Source organism: Barbus barbus (assembly GCF_936440315.1).
Source record: "Barbus barbus genome assembly, chromosome: 6".
NCBI classification, from domain to species: Eukaryota; Metazoa; Chordata; class Actinopteri; order Cypriniformes; family Cyprinidae; genus Barbus; species Barbus barbus.
The window spans coordinates 8,594,812-8,613,143 of record NC_136734.1 but is presented as its reverse complement, the minus strand read 5'-3'; the positions used below and the strand labels follow the sequence as shown (position 1 = coordinate 8,613,143).

General features: G+C 35.1%; 1 protein-coding gene across 14 annotated transcripts in view; it reads left to right on the top strand.

The window, feature by feature from the left end:
• Nucleotides 1-18,332, top strand: part of LOC306871551 (ankyrin-1-like) — a 75,082-nt gene that overhangs the window by 2,144 nt on the left and 54,606 nt on the right. For all 14 annotated transcript variants that reach the window (XR_013784344.1, XM_079419574.1, XM_079419584.1 and 11 more), the window contains exons 2-17: nucleotides 4,138-4,239; nucleotides 8,210-8,308; nucleotides 9,380-9,478; nucleotides 9,749-9,847; nucleotides 10,132-10,317; nucleotides 11,187-11,285; nucleotides 11,430-11,528; nucleotides 11,616-11,714; nucleotides 12,359-12,556; nucleotides 12,671-12,769; nucleotides 13,185-13,283; nucleotides 13,475-13,573; nucleotides 14,453-14,650; nucleotides 14,749-14,847; nucleotides 16,237-16,335; nucleotides 16,446-16,643. Coding sequence is in view for 13 of the 14 variants with exons in the window: in XM_079419574.1 (XP_079275700.1) it covers nucleotides 4,138-4,239; nucleotides 8,210-8,308; nucleotides 9,380-9,478; nucleotides 9,749-9,847; nucleotides 10,132-10,317; nucleotides 11,187-11,285; nucleotides 11,430-11,528; nucleotides 11,616-11,714; nucleotides 12,359-12,556; nucleotides 12,671-12,769; nucleotides 13,185-13,283; nucleotides 13,475-13,573; nucleotides 14,453-14,650; nucleotides 14,749-14,847; nucleotides 16,237-16,335; nucleotides 16,446-16,643 (1,971 nt within the window). In the remaining variant the exon portion in view is untranslated. The remainder of the gene's footprint in view (nucleotides 1-4,137; nucleotides 4,240-8,209; nucleotides 8,309-9,379; nucleotides 9,479-9,748; nucleotides 9,848-10,131; nucleotides 10,318-11,186; nucleotides 11,286-11,429; nucleotides 11,529-11,615; nucleotides 11,715-12,358; nucleotides 12,557-12,670; nucleotides 12,770-13,184; nucleotides 13,284-13,474; nucleotides 13,574-14,452; nucleotides 14,651-14,748; nucleotides 14,848-16,236; nucleotides 16,336-16,445; nucleotides 16,644-18,332) is intronic.

Genomic DNA, 18,332 nt, shown 5'->3' with positions numbered 1-18,332 from the left:
ACTGTTTAACATTTGCACTTTTTATCTGTTCACCATCATATATAATGCAGGAATAGTCAGTGAAGCCTGTCTTTTTGTGTCCCCATGCATGCATGGAAATAGTTATGCATTTCGCAAATATCTCAGTCAGTATATGAATATTTATGATGAGCGATACCTCTCCACAGCAATGCATGCTCTTTAAATCAGTCCAAAACACACCAACATCACACGCATTTGTTCATTTATGATCCTGATTAATGAGCCCCAAATCCATCCAGTGCATAATCTGAAGGAGATGGCCGCTAAGTATATATTCATAATATATGGTGTACACGAACATAGCAACACATTAATGTGCATGAGCTGAATTTTATGGTGTTGTGACGTATGATCCCATTCACTTTCCCTCTGTGGGAATTACGCATCACCACCTGGTCCCATGTGAGCGGCTGTTGTTTGCTGTGCAAGCACAGCTATTGTGATGGATCGCATTCCCTCTGTGTGTTTGCCTTTGTCTGTGTGTGTTTCTGAGTAGAGGTGAATTTAAAGACTCCTTCGTCCATTCGCTCCGTCTCTCTCTCGGATGCAGTCATAGACACACACACACACACACACACACAGGTTTTTGTGGTTTATGGTGACTCTCCATAGGCATAATGGTTTTTATACTGAACAAACTGTGTGTGCTATTGCCCTACACCAACCCTACACCTAAACTTAGCCCTCACAGGAGACTTTGTGCATTTTTTGATTTTCAAAAAAACACCATTTAGTATGTTTTTTTAAGCCTTTTGAATTACGGGGACATAGGCAGTGTCCTCATAAACCACCTTCATATTGTAATACCTCTGTCATACCCATGTCATTATACAAATTTGTGTCCTCATAAACCACATAAACATGCACACACACACTCACACACTGCAGTGTTGCGTCTCAGTGATGATGTCATCCTGTCTGCTGCAGTACTTCTAGATCTTAGAGAGGGGAGGAAAGCTGGGGCTGGGTGCTGACGTGCTTATTTATCTTTTTTCATATCATTGTATGAGGTTTTCTTAACTGTTGCATTAACTATCACTTGCGTTTTGCAAGATTATTCATTGAAAGCTTTATAATTCACAATGAGGAATCATCAGGACTGCACTAATTTAACTAATTTTGTTAATTTTGTTTCTAAAGTACTTCTTTCCTGATGTGAGGATGTAATTTCCAAGAAAGCCTATCGATTCTGGCAGCCTGGCTTATGATTCATGAAATATTAATAATTTGTGTATGAGGAGGTTTGTTCTATGTTTCATTCTTTATTTATGCTTTATTTTACCAAAGCTGTTTTCTTTTTGAACTGGAAGGGTCAAAACAGCATCTTTTGCCATGTTTTGCTTGTTCTCTTTGCATATAATGGTACACTGCAGAGGCATGGAGAATTTAGCAAGCCAGAGACTAAGAATTAGGTGTGGTCTACATGATCGCCTCCACCGCCTTATCTGCTGCAAACACACACTTGTGTACAGTGACCTCACATTTTATGCATGAAGGGGACTCCAAAAATGGTTACTCAACTCAGGGTTAAAAAACATATGATTTTGATTAAATGCATTATCTTTGCTCTATTTTTTAAATGTATTTATTTTTTAAAAACAGACTTTTAAAATATTGAAATATAAGACATTTTTATGATGCCATCCCTCTTGTTTTGACTGTGTAATATAGCATGTGGTGTTAAGATATATAACTGGAAAATAAATAAATAAGTGTGTGTTTGTGTGTGTGTGTGTGTGTGTGTGTGTGTGTGTGTGTGTGTGTGTGTGTGTGCACCTGGTATTCATCACGTCCTGGGGACCAAATGTCCCCACAAGGATAGTAATACCAGTAAATCTTAATCTTGTGGGGACATTTTTTGGTCCCCATGAGGAAACAAGCTTATAAATCATACAGCATAAAGTTTTTTGAAAATCTAAAAATGCAGCATGTTTCCTGTGAGGGCTAAGTTTAGGTGTAGGGTTGGTGTAGGGCAATAGCACATACAGATTGTACAGTATAAAAACCATTACGCCTATGGGATGTCCCCATAAAACATGGAAACCCAACATGTGTGTGTGTGTGTGTGTGTGTGTGTGTGTGTGTGTATGCGCAGGTGCATGTTTTTGTGACATATGAGGACACAAATTTGTATAATGACACGTGTGCGTGTATGTGTGTGTGTGTGTGTGCAAAAAATATGCAAAAAAAAAAAACCTTAAACTTACACACTCTTCACATTATTACTACATAGAGTGTCTATTCTACATAGAGTGTCCCATGTCCAGCAAAATCCATGCTTTTATATTATAGTAGTATACATTATTGGTTAAAAGTTTGGGGTTGCTAAGATTTTATTTATATTTTTGAAAGTCTCTTATGCTCACCAAGGCTGCATTTATTTAATCAAAAATACAGTAAAAACAGTAATGTTGTGAAATATTATTAGGCTACAATCTGAAAGAACTATTTTCTACTTAAATATTTTTTTAAATGTAATCTATTCCTGTGATGCAAAGCTTAATTTTCAGCATGAATAAAAAATATTCAGCTGAATAAAAATATTAATTTCAATCAAAAAAGAAATAACTCTTGCAGACCCCAAACCCCTTTAGTGTAGTATCTGAATTCTGACACAGCCAAAGAGATGGGGGAGAAAAATTGTGCTCCTAATTCTTAGGAGGTTATAAGTCACACTTTGTGTGTGCCCATGTCTCCGTGTACTTGTCAAGTATATTTGATCAATGAACGAGCCCTGCTGCTCGTGAAGGTACACACTCTCACACATTCCCACTGCCTCCACCACAGCAACAACTCAACAGATACAATCAACTTACACTGATTCAAAACAACATCTCAGTCTCAAGGATGTGAAAATCTGTGGAAATCTGTTCAAATGCACTTAAGCCACAGAAGCAATTGAATCCAGATGTGTGACTAAAATCTAAGGCAGATGCTCTGGAATTATGTAAATGTGCATGTATTGTATATAAATAGGCTTTTTAGAAATAATTTGATGTTTGGCTGAAAGTGTGAAAACCTCTCTCTACACTGAGTGTGTTTATCAGACAGAAGAAACCATCATATGGTTCAGTTCTCACTGAGTGAAACTTCGTATCTCAGGATGGGGTGCCCAAATTTTTTTTGTTGGCTGGACCCCTATTGCCAGCATGTTTTGTTTTGACAATTTTGAGAATGTGCTTTTTTGCAGCCTGTGTTACTGTAAATTTGATTAAGTATAACAAAGCTTGTCTGCACGCTCAATAATGTGTTAAATTTATTTATTATTTGAGTCTTTATGCCAAATATTTTTAACATGATTTTGAAGATGCACTGCTGAAAAGAGGAAAAACTCACTGCTTTTGCGTAAAATACTTTTTCTATATTTAGATGAATGTGATCAGGTTAGGAAGGTCACAACAATAGAAATAGAAGAAAATCTTCTTTCTCTTTCTGTCTTTGTGCTTTGGTTTTGAGTTTTATTGAGAATCGGTTGATTTGAACAAATGAGTTTAAGTTTTAACGGTTGATAAAATATGAATTAACTTTTTCCAGTCTTTGTTTCTTTATGGACACTGCTCTGATCCATCTTACTCTTTCCTTTTGCAGTGTTATATAGTCTGTGTCTGTTCTTTGAGGTAATCTGACTGTTTGTGTTCCTAAAATTGACTAAATTACACAAATGTGTAAATTACAGTACACATTTGTGTCTTTCTCGTTCAGGAAAAAAAAAAAGAACATCTTGGAAGGAAATAGTAAATTAATTTCGTGGGACCTTTAACAATGTGTTATCTTTGTATCCAGGTGTGTGTGTGCATGTTGTAAATATGTATTTATGTATATATTTAATGTTGAAAAGCTTGTTTTAATTTTCAGTGTTTTCAGGTTTGTCGTTGTTGCTGTTGTTGTTTTACTTCAATGTCAGTCTTTTTAAAAAAAAATATACTGATATTAACCAAACGTTTTCACTTTTTTAACACTCTTCACATGTGAGATTCTATGAAGTTACAAGTCTATGAAATATGGATGGCTGGCAAAAAGTATACAGTTTTTACGATATAATTAAGTCATGAAAAATTCTAACTTTTATATTTAAAATTCTATCCTTCTGTATTACTTCCTGTATTTTTTTCTCAGGCTGATGCTGCAACCAGTTTCCTCCGTGCAGCTCGCTCAGGTAATCTGGAAAAGGCTCTAGACCACATCAAGAATGGTATCGACATCAACACAGCCAATCAGGTAGGACTTCCTCAACTCCCTGTATTCCTAAAGAGGTCTGATTAAGTATCTGATTAGGTCACAGGCAGGCTTCATTCAGAGGAGAAATATCTATTTGTAGAACTGAATCTTTTTATAGATAAATCTTAAGGGGTGCTCTAGAAGACATAATGTGCTCTAAGAGCTCTTGAAAGACGCGTTATTTCTAGTTGATAAATCTAGAGCACACAGGGCCAGATGATACGGGGCCACTTTGCACACTTCATTATTTCTGTGATGTAAAATCAATCTTTAAACACATAAAAATAAAGCGTCTGTTGAATGTAAGATGTTAAGATATCCAAAGTTCATTAAATGTAGAAACTTGGTGGCGTGTCCGATTAAAACACTGGAAGGAACACCAGTCCTTTGCTCTCTTTTTATTCCACTGAAGTGAATAATCACAAATATTAACAGCTGACATGACATGCAGTACATGATCAGGATGTACAGGATAAACAGGATGGTTTTAGGTCACTACAAACAATATAAAAAAGAACAATCAAACTCCTACAAACAACTCATTAATACATCAGTATTATACTCAATCCAAATAAGGATTAAATATCTAAATTCAAATAAACAAATTCAAACTATACAATTGACAAACAAACTTCCGTGACGCATCCTAAGGAAAGGACTCAAAGCACATGGTTGGGTGCCCATTCAAACAACCACACCTCACCAATGCAAGAAAGGGGACAAAAGGAAGGAAGTGAGGTCTATTTATAGACCTTAACCAGGGGAACATGGGTAATGTAGTGCACCATATATGGAGTTCACTCTAAATGTAATTTTCTAGGAATTGTGGGAGATGTAGTGCAAAGTAAATACGGGGAAAAAAATTGAAAAAAGGAAACAAATGAATCAAATTCACAACAGCGTCCAAAAGGGGATTTTCTCAGCAATGCCATAGAAGAACCATTTGTGGTTCCCCAAAGAACATTTCCACTTTTTTAGTGTGAAGAACATTTTTCACCATAAAGAATGGAAAGCTTTCGGAATGGAAACTAACCCTTAAAACTAAAGGTTTCAAAAGTTTGGTTCCTTTAGGTTCCCCAAATTTTTGGTTCCTTAAAGAACTTTTCAGTGATCCATTTCATAGATCCTAAAATAAAAAAAAGGTCCCACTTTATATTAAGTGGCCTTAACGACTATGTACTTACTTTTAAAGTAATCATTTGATACAATGCACTTATTGTGTACATACATGTTTTTACATCGTACTTATATTTGAAAAATACCTGCATGTAATTACATCTGTAATTAATTTCTGTAATTACATTTATAATTACACTGTTGACCTATACCTTACACCTTAACCCATCCTTAAACCCACCCATACCCCCAAACCTGTCCCTAACCTTACCTGTATCCCACCTCAATAGCAGCAAAAGTGTTTTGCAATACAATATGAACACAGTAAGTACATTGTACTTATTTTTTATGTAAGTACATAGATGTTAAGGCCACCTAATATAAAGTGGGACCAAAAAAAATTTCCCTTAGTGCAAAGAATATTTTAAAAGCCTTTTCCATTATAAAAACCTGTTGTACAGTGTAAAGCTTCCATGGATGTTAATGGTTGGAAGTATCAATGCCAAGACCTATATTTTTAAGAGGGTAGGAGATCTGCTGAGCAGAAGGACCTTACCTATAATGGGGAAAAAATCCATATTCTCTTGGATTTTGCTCCAGAGATGGTAACGGGCTGGGCAGAAAGCAACTGCAAGACAAGCCAGGGGTTTGGAATTGATCGCTATTCCTGGCCAAGCTAAGAGTGGTTTTCAACGTCACGAAAACAGTTGATGCCATCAATGCTATTCTTGGGTGATGAAGATCAGGGCCGTATTCACAAAGATTTTTTAAGAGTTCTCCTAAATAGCAGTAGAATTTAACAATTTAACAATCCTTTTTCACAGATTTAGGACCTGGTTTTAGGACTGACATGCTTATTATTTTTAAGAGTTTCTCCTAAATCTGGTGATATAGGAGCTACTTTTAGCCTTAAGATGTTTTGTGAATATAGCTCAAGGAGAGCAGCTAAATGTTCAAGTTTCATAATTGGGTAGTTGACATATCAATGTGTCCTATGGTGTGACGGAAAAAATAATAACCTTTAGCCTTGAAGATAAACCTCTCTCATGCTATTTCTAACTCTAGGAATGAATATACATTTTTCTCATGTTATTTGTATGTTAAGTTTGAATGTTTTCCCTACATGTCACACCATAGGACACAGTCCAATTTTTATTTGTCAACTACCCTATTGTTCTTCTTTAATGAACATGTTTGGTTTCATTTAAATTGTCATGCCAACTAAGAGTGTGCATACATGGTGCAAGCCTGATGGTTTCACCTGATATTTGTGTTAAAGTGCCTACTTTACCTTAGTGGACCTCTGGGGGGAAATTTCTTTTCCCTTTTCTTTTCCCTTTAGTCTAGTTTGTACACTGACATTTTCTGCTGTGTGGTGGGCCTGCATGCATCAGAACAGCAGCAGTAATTGAAATGATAATGCCCTTTGATTAATGACTGCATGTGTTGTGAGTGATGACTTCAGCGCTTTTCTCCATTTAGTCGTCATACTGAAGCAAACATGTGAGCAGGTCGACAGAGCTCTCTGGAGAGTGGCCATGTCTACATGCACTGCTGAGAAAACCTTGAGCTAGGACACATAAGCTATACTGCAAAAACAACATTTTCTTAGTATTTTCTTGGCTTAAGTTAAAATATCTAAACATTCTGAAAACAAGATTGACAAACAAAATTGTGTGAGATATAAAGACTTGTTTTTGGTGAATATGTCAATCTCATGTTTTGCTGTCTTATTTTTAGCAAAAATAAATAAATAAATAAAAAAGCATTTGTCAATGCGGAAGAAAAACAAACAAGCAGTATATTGATATGTATACCTATAGTTTCTATATTATCTGCCTTAATATATTGTTCATTAAATTAAAGATACATTTATCTTTTTATATACTAATTAAGAAAATATTTTTGTTTGGATATTAGCATTTGTTTGGAATAGAGCACTAGCAATCTACCGTATACTGCCTTTTTATATATATATATATATATTAGTTTTAGTTCTATTTGCTTTTTATTTATTTCCAATTACCAATTTTAGTGCAATTTTAGTTTCAAATTTTCATTTGGCTTTAGTTTTTCATCTAATATTTATATTTTATTTTATTTCAGCTGTATGTACCAACAGAGAGACCAGAAGCTGTTCTGTCAGTATTTAATATATTGATTTACATTACAGGAAACTACAGTAGCAAGTCAAATCACACATATATTGTAAATGTCTATTACCATTTACTGTCTAATATAAAACAGTTTTCAGTGACATCAGTGTTTTTATGTATATGACTGGCCATATAAGGTATGCAAGTTGATCGATCATCACACCTTTTCCAATAACAGAAACCCAGAGTTTGACATCTCCTCATTTCCATATGATGCAACATTTGTTGTATGATATTCTGATGCAGTTTTATAACTGTTTGGAATTTCTTCATCCATCCATCCATTCTTTTTCTTTTGTTCCTTTGTTTCTTTCTTTGAGTCATATTGAGATGGGGTGAGTGGTCTCTACACTCAGAGGGGATAATATCAGCAATGTGAGAAAGGTCCAACCTCACATGTCCTGTGAGGCTGAAGGAAGGCTGTGTGAGGTTAGACCTATCCCACATGGCCCGTATTCTTCCCAGCAGAGAGACCACCGGCCTGCCATCCACCTAAATCACCACCACCATCATCATCATTATCATCATCATCGGTTGATGTTATTTGACAATGCTTCTGTGAGAGGAAGAGTGATCTACAAACCCCTCACATCCCCTTTTAAGCCTTTTTGCGATGTTACCAGATCACACTGACCATTTGATTTGAGATTAGATCACGTCCAGAGTGAGTTAGCTCTGATGTCTCTTTCCCTTCACAGAATGGACTCAACGGGCTGCACTTGGCCTCGAAAGAAGGCCATGTTAAAATGATGCTGGAACTACTGCACCATGGTATTGTTCTTGAGACGACCACAAAGGTAAGAGTTAGAGCTACAGTGGCCATGAAAACTATTTGAACGTTAACAAAAGTATGTCACTGCGTTAGATGCTAGAGCTTCTACCAGAATGAACTCTTCTGAATTGTTTCACATTTACATTTAGCTAACTGATCTGAAAGTGAAATCAGTTCCCCTCAATTTCGTGTAAGAATCATAGCAGAGGAACCATAAGATAAATTCATCACATTAACTTTGAGCATATTCATCTGTTATATATGTCCCTAATTTTTGAGAAATACTGTGCTTGTGCTGGTTTTCCACTTGATGTTTTAACAGTTTACAATAATTTGTTAACATAAGTTAACTACATTAGTTACCATACACTGACTAGACAAGAACTACTGAAAAATACCTTTAAAGCATTTATTAATCTTAATGGTAATTTCAACATGTACTAATATGTTATTCAAATCAAAAGTTGGAACTGTTGATATTGTTTTAATTATTCTATTATAAATACTGTAACATGTAGTTTTTTTAGTCAACTAATATTATCTAATGGGATCTTATTGTAAAGTGTTACCAATTTAGTTTAATCTAATACAATGATATCCATAGATTTTAACTGTGACGTAAGGTGTTCAAGTTTTGTTTTTTTTCACATTCATGAAGCGGTTAAGAAGTTACAAGAACTTAATTTCATCACATGTACCTTGAAAAACATACTTTTAAAAAGACTATGATAAAATATACTTCAAAATGATGTACTAAAGTGTGACTGGAATGGAATGTTGTTGGCCACTTAACTGCATGTTATTTCTAATTAATTAAAGTTATATTATAGTTTAAATTCATACAATTAGCTGAACTTTAAAGTGCTTTTTTGGACCCACTTAAGTAGGACTTGTACATCTTTATATGTAATTTCATAATTACTTCTATTGTCTTTGAAATATGATTGTACAGACAAGCAAATGGTGAACTAGAATATACTTTAATGTCATTTCAATTAAGCACACTACTTTTTCACCAGGAAATTATTTATTTTCAAAAAATGCATATGATTAGAAAAACATGGTCTGTGTCATTAAATACATATTTCTCTCATAGAAAGGAAATACTGCTCTTCACATCGCTGCGTTAGCTGGACAGGAACAGGTGGTCACAGAGCTGGTTAACTATGGAGCCAATGTCAATGCTCAGTCTCAGGTGGGCAAATAAGGGGTTGGTTACTAATATTCAATAATCTGCTAGTATTCACCTACAGTAATGTTGACCTAAAGCACAATATATAATGGGGTTTATATGTTTTCTTCTCCCCAGTTGGATGTTTTAATTTGAACAGTAGTGATTTTGAATGTATATAGTGTTGCTCTCCAAACTAAAATCTGTCTGCTTGTATTGTCATCTGTGTATTTGTGTGCTTGTGTTAGTTTGGTATTTTATCTGCATATGGGTGTTTATGTCTGTCTGCAACAGAAGGGCTTCACTCCTCTCTATATGGCTGCACAAGAGAATCACCTGGAGGTTGTGAAGTTTCTCCTGGATAACGGAGCCAATCAGACCATTCCAACCGAGGTAATTCTGCCCTTTTAAAAAAAATTACACTTAAGCATACAGAGTATTTAGAAGTACAACCTGAATGTATTTTTTTAGACACTAAACTTAGAATAAAATGAAAATGTAATAACTTACTCTACATGCAGTTTATTAAAACCTGTATGTCGTTTATAAACTTTTAGCATTAAGCCAACAAAGACTCCACGCCTCACCCATTTTCACACAGGTTATTGAGAGAAATATGGATGTTCATGTAAAAACAAAATCAGTAAATATGTGTCTTGTGTTTGTCTTTCTGACAGGATGGCTTTACCCCTCTTGCTGTGGCTCTTCAGCAGGGCCATGAGAATGTGGTGGCCCTGCTCATCAACCACGGTACTAAGGGCAAGGTCCGCCTTCCTGCACTGCATATCGCTGCCCGAAACGATGACACCCGAACTGCCGCTGTGCTTTTACAGAATGACCCAAATCCTGATGTCTTAAGCAAGGTTTGTGTAAACTGATGGAAAACCTTTTTATTGTTCTTTTCATATTATACAATGTATCGTTCTGTCTCCATTGCCTGATTATGTTAACCAGGATTTTATTATTTAATTTTATTTATTTTTAAATAAATTATAACATTTACTCAGCAAGTATGCATCAAAGGAACTGTGAGAAGTTTTAGCAATTTTGGAGTGAGTGGAATTATCTTTAGTATGACTATCGTAAATACATTCGATAGCTGTACACGTGTGTTTGTTTCCTGCTGTAAAGCAATCTTCCCATTTCACTCACTTTCATTCCTGCTCAACAAACATACTCAAGATAAAAAAAATAAAATACATACAGTTGCTTTAAATTGATCAAAAGTAACAGTAAAGAAAGACAAAATGTTCTATTTCAAATAAATTCAGTTCTTTTGAGCTTCCTGTTCATCAAAGAATCCCGGTCAAAATTTCCACACAAATATGATGCAGCACAACTGTTTTAAGCGTTGCTAATAAAAAATTAATTTTTGCAGCAGATCAAAAAATCACTTGATTTCTGAAGTATCATGTGACATAAGAGTAATGATGCTGAAAATTCAGCTTTGCGTCACAGGAATAAATTACGTTTTAAAATATATTGAAATAGAAAGCAGCTATTCCAAGTGGTAATAATATTTCATAATATTTTTGTTTTTATTGTATTTTTAATCAAATAAATGCAGCCTTGGTGAGCAGAAACTCCTTTCAAAAACATGAGCAAACTTTTGAACAGTAGTGCATACAGTTAATGGATTTTTGCAATGAAAATGAAGCAATCAGAGTAACAACTGTATTTTACAAGGAAAAGTGTGCTGGTTACTTACTCAGTTTCCCATGATCCTCTGCAGACAGGCTTCACACCACTCCATATCGCAGCCCACTATGAAAACCTGAATGTTGCCCAGCTACTTCTAAACAGAGGAGCTGATGTGAACTTCACACCCAAGGTCTGTCTTTTTTTTAAATATTCCCCTTTTTTAAATATTAATATTCCCCTTTTTTAAATATTTATATTCCCCTTTTTTAAATATTTCTACACTGAACTTCTGCCTGTTTACAGTTAATTACAAATGAGTGTGGCCTTCTTTCAGAATGGGATCACACCTCTACATATTGCATCCAGGAGAGGAAATGTTATCATGGTCAGACTTCTGCTGGACCGAGGAGCGAAGATTGATGCCAAGACAAAAGTATGTTTTAAAGCTACATTTTAAATTCTAAACTTTAATGACAGAGAATTTGTATACACATTTGTTGTTCTTTAAATTTTATCACAGGATGAGTTGACTCCTCTTCACTGTGCTGCCAGAAATGGCCATGTGAGAATAATCGAGATACTTCTGGACCAAGGAGCGCCAATACAGGCCAAGACCAAAGTAGGTGTACCCCCAAATATAGTAAGGTCATATAGATCATAACACAGTCTCGGAGGTAAGAAGTGGATTATCCTTTACCTGAAATTTATTTTCATCCTGAAATGCGAGGCAAATGTTGGATCACAATAATTAGGAACCACAGTTTCCACAAATCCCTTCACTCGATTGGAACTCTTTTATTCTGGACGGCAAGTGATCTTCTCAGCTGCCATAGTTGCAACGCTTGCGTCATCAGAACAGGGTGTTCAACGCAACACCGTTTCTGTTTAATAAATGTTTTGCACCGTTTTTTCGGGGCTGAATGCAGCCCTGGTTACTGTGAATTTAAAACACATTCGATTTATTAGTACTTCTACAGAATTCTGACCTGCCTCATTTCTGTTTTATTGCCAAATATGCATTACATTAAGTTATTAGTTTGCTTATGTTAAACTGTATAATCTAAATGGATGGATATTTTTATGTAATTCAAATAAAATAATGCATAAATCTTAAATGAAGTAATAATATTCAACAACCTTAAAACACAAAAAATTATGTAAGACAGAACAAGTAATACAAATGAAAAAACCCTCCTGATTGCCATAAATTTGAAAGAAAATACCATTGGCAGCTCTAAATGTTCCCATATGTTTACTGCACAGAATGGCCTTTCTCCAATACACATGGCAGCCCAGGGCGATCATTTGGATTGTATCAGACAGCTATTACAGTACAATGCCGAGATTGATGACATCACTCTAGACCACCTGACCCCACTGCATGTGGCAGCACACTGTGGACATCATCGTATGGCCAAGGTGCTCCTGGATAAAGGAGCCAAACCAAACACCCGTGCTTTGGTTAGTACACATTTAAAAGACACACATGGCACAACTAATGTACATGATAATATTGTTGTTTTGAAATACCTAGAAGCTGTTCTCTTACATATAAATATCTCATGACATGCTTAGAATGGCTTCACGCCACTCCATATTGCCTGTAAGAAGAACCACGTGCGTGTAATGGACCTACTGTTAAAGCATTCTGCATCCCTGGAGGCTGTAACCGAGGTGAGCAACAGGATCATTTCACACTATAACATAAATTAAGACAGAAAACAAGGATCAAATTCACAATAAACGTGCCCCAAAACATAAAACAGATACAGTTGTCATTTAAAGGACCGTGAATGCATTTCAATACAAGAACAATAAAAAAACACAAATTTTAATGGAATAGTTAGAACATACTCTGCACTCAATGGGTGCCGAATGAGAGTCTAAACAGCTGATAAAAAAATCACAATAATCCACATCCACACACTTTAGAAAATGATCATTTTTATGTGAAATATTCCTTAAGTAGCATTTATTTTATGATTAGAGCAAGGTCTAGTATAGAGATCTATGTAAACATTTCATGCAGCCATAATTAAAAGCTCTGACATGTTCAGTTCTCTGTGTCTGTTTGCTTTCTGTCCAACAGTCAGGACTGACCCCACTGCATGTGTCCTCCTTCATGGGTCATCTGAATATAGTGAAGATACTGATGCAAAAAGGAGCTTCACCACATGCCTCAAATGTGGTAAGCAATATCAACAGTTAAAGGTGCACACTGAAGTATGATACGAGCCCACGTAGACATGGAATTTCACATTTTGAAAGCAGCAAATTTCTTTTATTTCTTATTGAATATATGTTTTGACTGCAAGCTGTGCTTGTACTGTAATCTTACTGTATGTGGTCACGTACCTGTATGTTAATGTGTATTTGTAGAAAGTTGAAACACCTCTGCACATGGCATCTCGAGCTGGTCAATGTGAAGTTGCTGAGTTCCTGTTGCAGAATGCAGCTCCAGTGGACGCCAAAGCCAAGGTGCATTTTCATTGAATTTCTTTTTTTTTTTTTGTATTTTAGTTTAAGTATTTAATTAAATTTAGATTTGTTTTTGCTGTATAAATGGGGTTTGTTTAAAGCCTAGCCAAGCAAAATGAGAGAAAAACATTGTTGTTTAAATACTACAATAGTACACAGAAAACAGCAAAATAACCATGTAATTTATTTAAAGTGCATTTTAATTTTAGTCCTTATCCTTGCAATCATGCACACAAGCACATGCGTGTAAAATCTCCTTCACTAAAGACACCTCATTGCTTGTGAAAGCTGAGGAAGCAATTCCTCTCAACAGAAAAATCATAATATGTGCAGATTTAGCATGTGATTTACTATTCTTACAAATACATTACAAAATCATGCACAAATACAAACACATTCAGATAACCCTAACTCTTTTCCTTATAAATATCATAGACTTGTTTTCTAACCCAGTATGCCTGCATGGCCTTATGAGATTCCATTACGGTACAATGTTGCCCTAAGGCAACATGCAGTTTTTTTGTAATTTCCTGATACATTTGTTCATATGTCATGTAAAGTTTTTGAAAATACTTTTTTACTTTCCAATTATATGTATGAAATTTTATGGGAAAAAGCACTTTTTGAGCAAAATATGGAATATCATGTGACATATGCACATGTCCTGAAAGTGGAAACAAATTGGACTCCTGTGGATCATGTGACCACTTTTTTGTATTTTCATTTATTAGTATTTGACTTCTCCTTCCCTGAGATAGCACTGATCAAAAAATAGGCAAAAAAGTTGGTCCAAAGTATCATTTATTTCAGTGTCACTGTTATTTTTTTTAAAAATGCATCACTTGTCGATAACGTGATATCAACCTGTACTTCAATCAGGATGACCAGACGCCGCTACACTGTGCCGCCCGCATGGGCCACAACGAGATGGTGAAGCTGCTGTTGGAGCACAAGGCAAACCCCAACTCCACCACAACAGCAGGACACACTCCACTGCACATCTCTTCCCGTGAGGGACACACACAAACTGCCAGCATCCTACTGGACAAGAACGCCCAGCTCACCAAAATGACCAAGGTACAGTGCTGCCCAAATCCAAGATCACCTGCTTATTGTATTAAAATTGTTGAGACTCTCTCTTGAAACCGTAATGCTGTTTGATTGGTTCCATGCAGAAAGGCTTCACTCCCCTTCATGTAGCAGCCAAATATGGGAAGGTGGATGTAGCAGTGCTGCTTTTAGAGAGAGGAGCCAACTCAAACGCTGCAGGAAAAGTATGAATCAGCTGCACGCATGCATGTGTTTATATTTATTTATAGAATGTTATTCTGTCTGATGAAATGCTATTAGCATTAGTGGTTGACCAAATGTGCAAACAGACACAACCAAGTAATTACAATTGAACGAGTAACATATTACTGACTTTAAAAATTATTAGTTCTGTCTCTGTCCATTGACGAGGCTGTTGGTTGATTTTAAAACTGATCATTTTAAAATGTGCAAATGATCTATCACCACTCTTGTGAAAAAGTACACTTTAGGATACTTTTAATATGAAAATAATGTACTTAAGAGTGAAATTAATGTAATGTTTTTAGACACTTAATTGCACGTTAATTCCAATGAAATGAAAATGTATTAATGTTTAAATTTATGTTACATGGAGTTAGCTGACCTTTGTTCAGCCGAGTGCTTTTTAAACCCCTTAAATACATCGTACATGCAGTTTAGTAATTACTTATATTGTCTTTGAAAGAAAGGTAAAGTGTCCTGATGAATGTACTGACAAGCATTTATGGTAAATTCATATATATATATATATATATATATATAAATATATATATATATATATATATATATATATATATACTTAATTAATAATAATATACTTTAAAGTCATTTTTGTTGAAAATATATATTAAATATTACTATTATATTAAAGATGGTATATTGGTATGTATTAAATATTACAAAATATAATTATAAATTGTAAAAATTCAATTGCAATTTAGTACATTTAAAATATATTAATGTAATACTACATTAATATATACTACATTATACTACATTAATTGGCTGTACTTGACTTCATCCTAAACTCAAAAAAAAAACCTTTCCCTCTATCTTTCTCTCCACTTACTAGCTTGTACTTATTTGAACAATGACTGAGAGTTGGTGTTACGAGCACTTCCTCTGTCTGATTGCCTCTTCAAGATTAATCGCTTTTTGTATTCCCCAATTGTAAGTCGCTTTGGATAAAAGCGTCTGCCAAATGACTAAATGTAAATGTAAATGTACTAATACAAAACATAAAATTAATAATGATAAAATTTTAATCAATCATTTACATCTGCTTTAGTGTGTTAGTCAGTACATCAAAATAAGTGTACTTCTTTAAAGCACAACAAAAGATCATTAAAACTTACCTTAAAATTACAAAGTTCACTTTCTAAAGAGTACTTAAGTGTGTTAAACATCGTCATGAAAGTATCTCTCTGTAATTACACAAGTAGCCTTTATATTTCATTAATATTATATTATCTGCAAGTATGTTTTTAAATGTACTTTTATAATTTGAAGTACAATATAAGTGCACAGGCTTCTTTTTTACAAAGGGTGTAGTATTGTCTTATCATTCAAGTAAGATGTCTTCTCCTTTATAGGTTGGACTCACACCGTTGCACGTGGCCGTCCATCATAACAACCTCGATGTGGTCAATCTTTTGCTCAGCAAAGGCGGATCACCACACAGTGCCGCTCGGGTATGACACTATTTATCACCCTGCTCTTAGTCTTAATCGTTATTTTGAGGTATTTTTTCTAGCCACAAAGTGCATTAACTTGTTAACTTGCTCGTTTATTTTCTCCTCAGAATGGCTACACTCCGCTCCACATTGCTTCCAAACAGAACCAGGTGGAGGTAGCGAGCAGTTTACTGCAGCATGGAGCTTCTGCCAATGCTGAGTCATTGCAAGGGGTCACGCCGTTACACCTAGCCTCCCAAGAGGGCCAACCAGACATGGTGTTGCTGCTTATCTCAAAGCAGGCCAACGTAAATCTGGGCAATAAGGTAAGATCACTGTACTTCAATTTTTGCATCCTTTTTTTTTTTTTAACTAAAGTCGCCCCCCCCCCCCCCCCCTTCCAAAAGCAATTTCAGTGATGACAAAAAGAGAAACAAAGTCTCCACAATTTTAATAAAAAAACGTAATATTAATATGTAATTTAAAGAAATTGTTTAATTTAGCTCAAAGGGAATCATTTATGATTTTATAAGGAATTTGAACAGACTCACTGTTACGGCGATTCACTGAACGAGCCGTATAACAAACTCTGCACTGGATATTAAAATCCAAAATATAGTGAAAACACTATTTAATAGCACAGTAACAAGATCGCCAGTTTAAGACATTAACTTGTGAACACAAAACACAAGATACTTCTCTTTTCAATATAAATAAGATTTTATTTATATAAACCTAAGACATGTAAACTAATCTAACACATGAACACAAGCATTCACACTTTCACACGTTGCAGAAAGAGAGAAAGTAAGGAAAGGATGAGTTTAAGAGAATGGAAATGTGATATCCCAAGTTTATAGCAATATTTTCAATTGCATAGACCTTAACAACCATCAATCACTTATTTAACCCTTGCTTTGAGTTTCAAAAGAGAAGAACAGGAGAAGGGAGGGGACCAAGAGAGCATTTTTAAGAAGAAGAGGATTTTTAAGAAGAAGAGCGAAGGGTGACAAAGAGAGAGTTTGATGGTGTCCTGAGTTTTTAAACTCGGCTTCTGGACACATCCCCTCTGGTGTCTTGACCAATTAGATAGGCTATTATCTTAGCTAGGGGTGTTCCTTCCATCATAAATCAGCATGTTATCAGTCACATGGTCCGAATTTTACAAACTCTTGCAAAGTATAATTTTGGATGTGATTTCTATAACCAGAATATGATACATTTGACAAAGAATTGATTGGAAGAAACATTTAAAGCATGATTTTTCACACTCATACATACCAAACACGCATCTGAATGCTATTCAATAATGATTAAAAAGACATACATAATATTTGATTAAAACATGATAGTCTAATATGTGGGTTACAAACATAATATGGGGTTCTGCATAGAAATGTCCTTTTAGGATGATTTTATGTGCATATGAAAAATAAAGTCTTTGTATAGTTCTATGGAGAACGAAGGCATGTTCTTTAGACAAATGAATTTTGGTTTGGTCTGTCTTCTATGTGGGGGAGAAGTCAGTCTAAGGAAGCTCGTGAATTCAATCTTGGAACACGTGATGGCCATGTCTTTGACCATCAGTCTTGATTATTTGCAACAAATTTGACTCCTTCCTGAATTGGAATTATCAATAAGTGTTCTTTTGTCTCAAGGTTGTAAGCTGTTCTGTGAAAAAGTTGGTTAGTTTGCTTGCTTCACACTAGTGGTGCCAGAATCTAATTTATGACATTGTCCTGTTTCCTTGGGACCTCTCTGAATTCCAGCTCCTCAGGTTTCAATGTTCTGATGCATCTTAAATATGTCTGATTCAGTCTCTGATATTCTACACTTGAATGCGAGTATTTGCATTTTAGCAAAAAGATTTTAAAGCAGTCAAATCATGAGGATTAAAATTTTTACTTGATCATTTGAGATAAAAGAACTTGATGTACACTGTAAAAAAAAAAAAAAAAATTGAGCCAACTTTAAATTTTAAGGCAACCAGCTTCAGAACTCAAAAATCTGCTGAA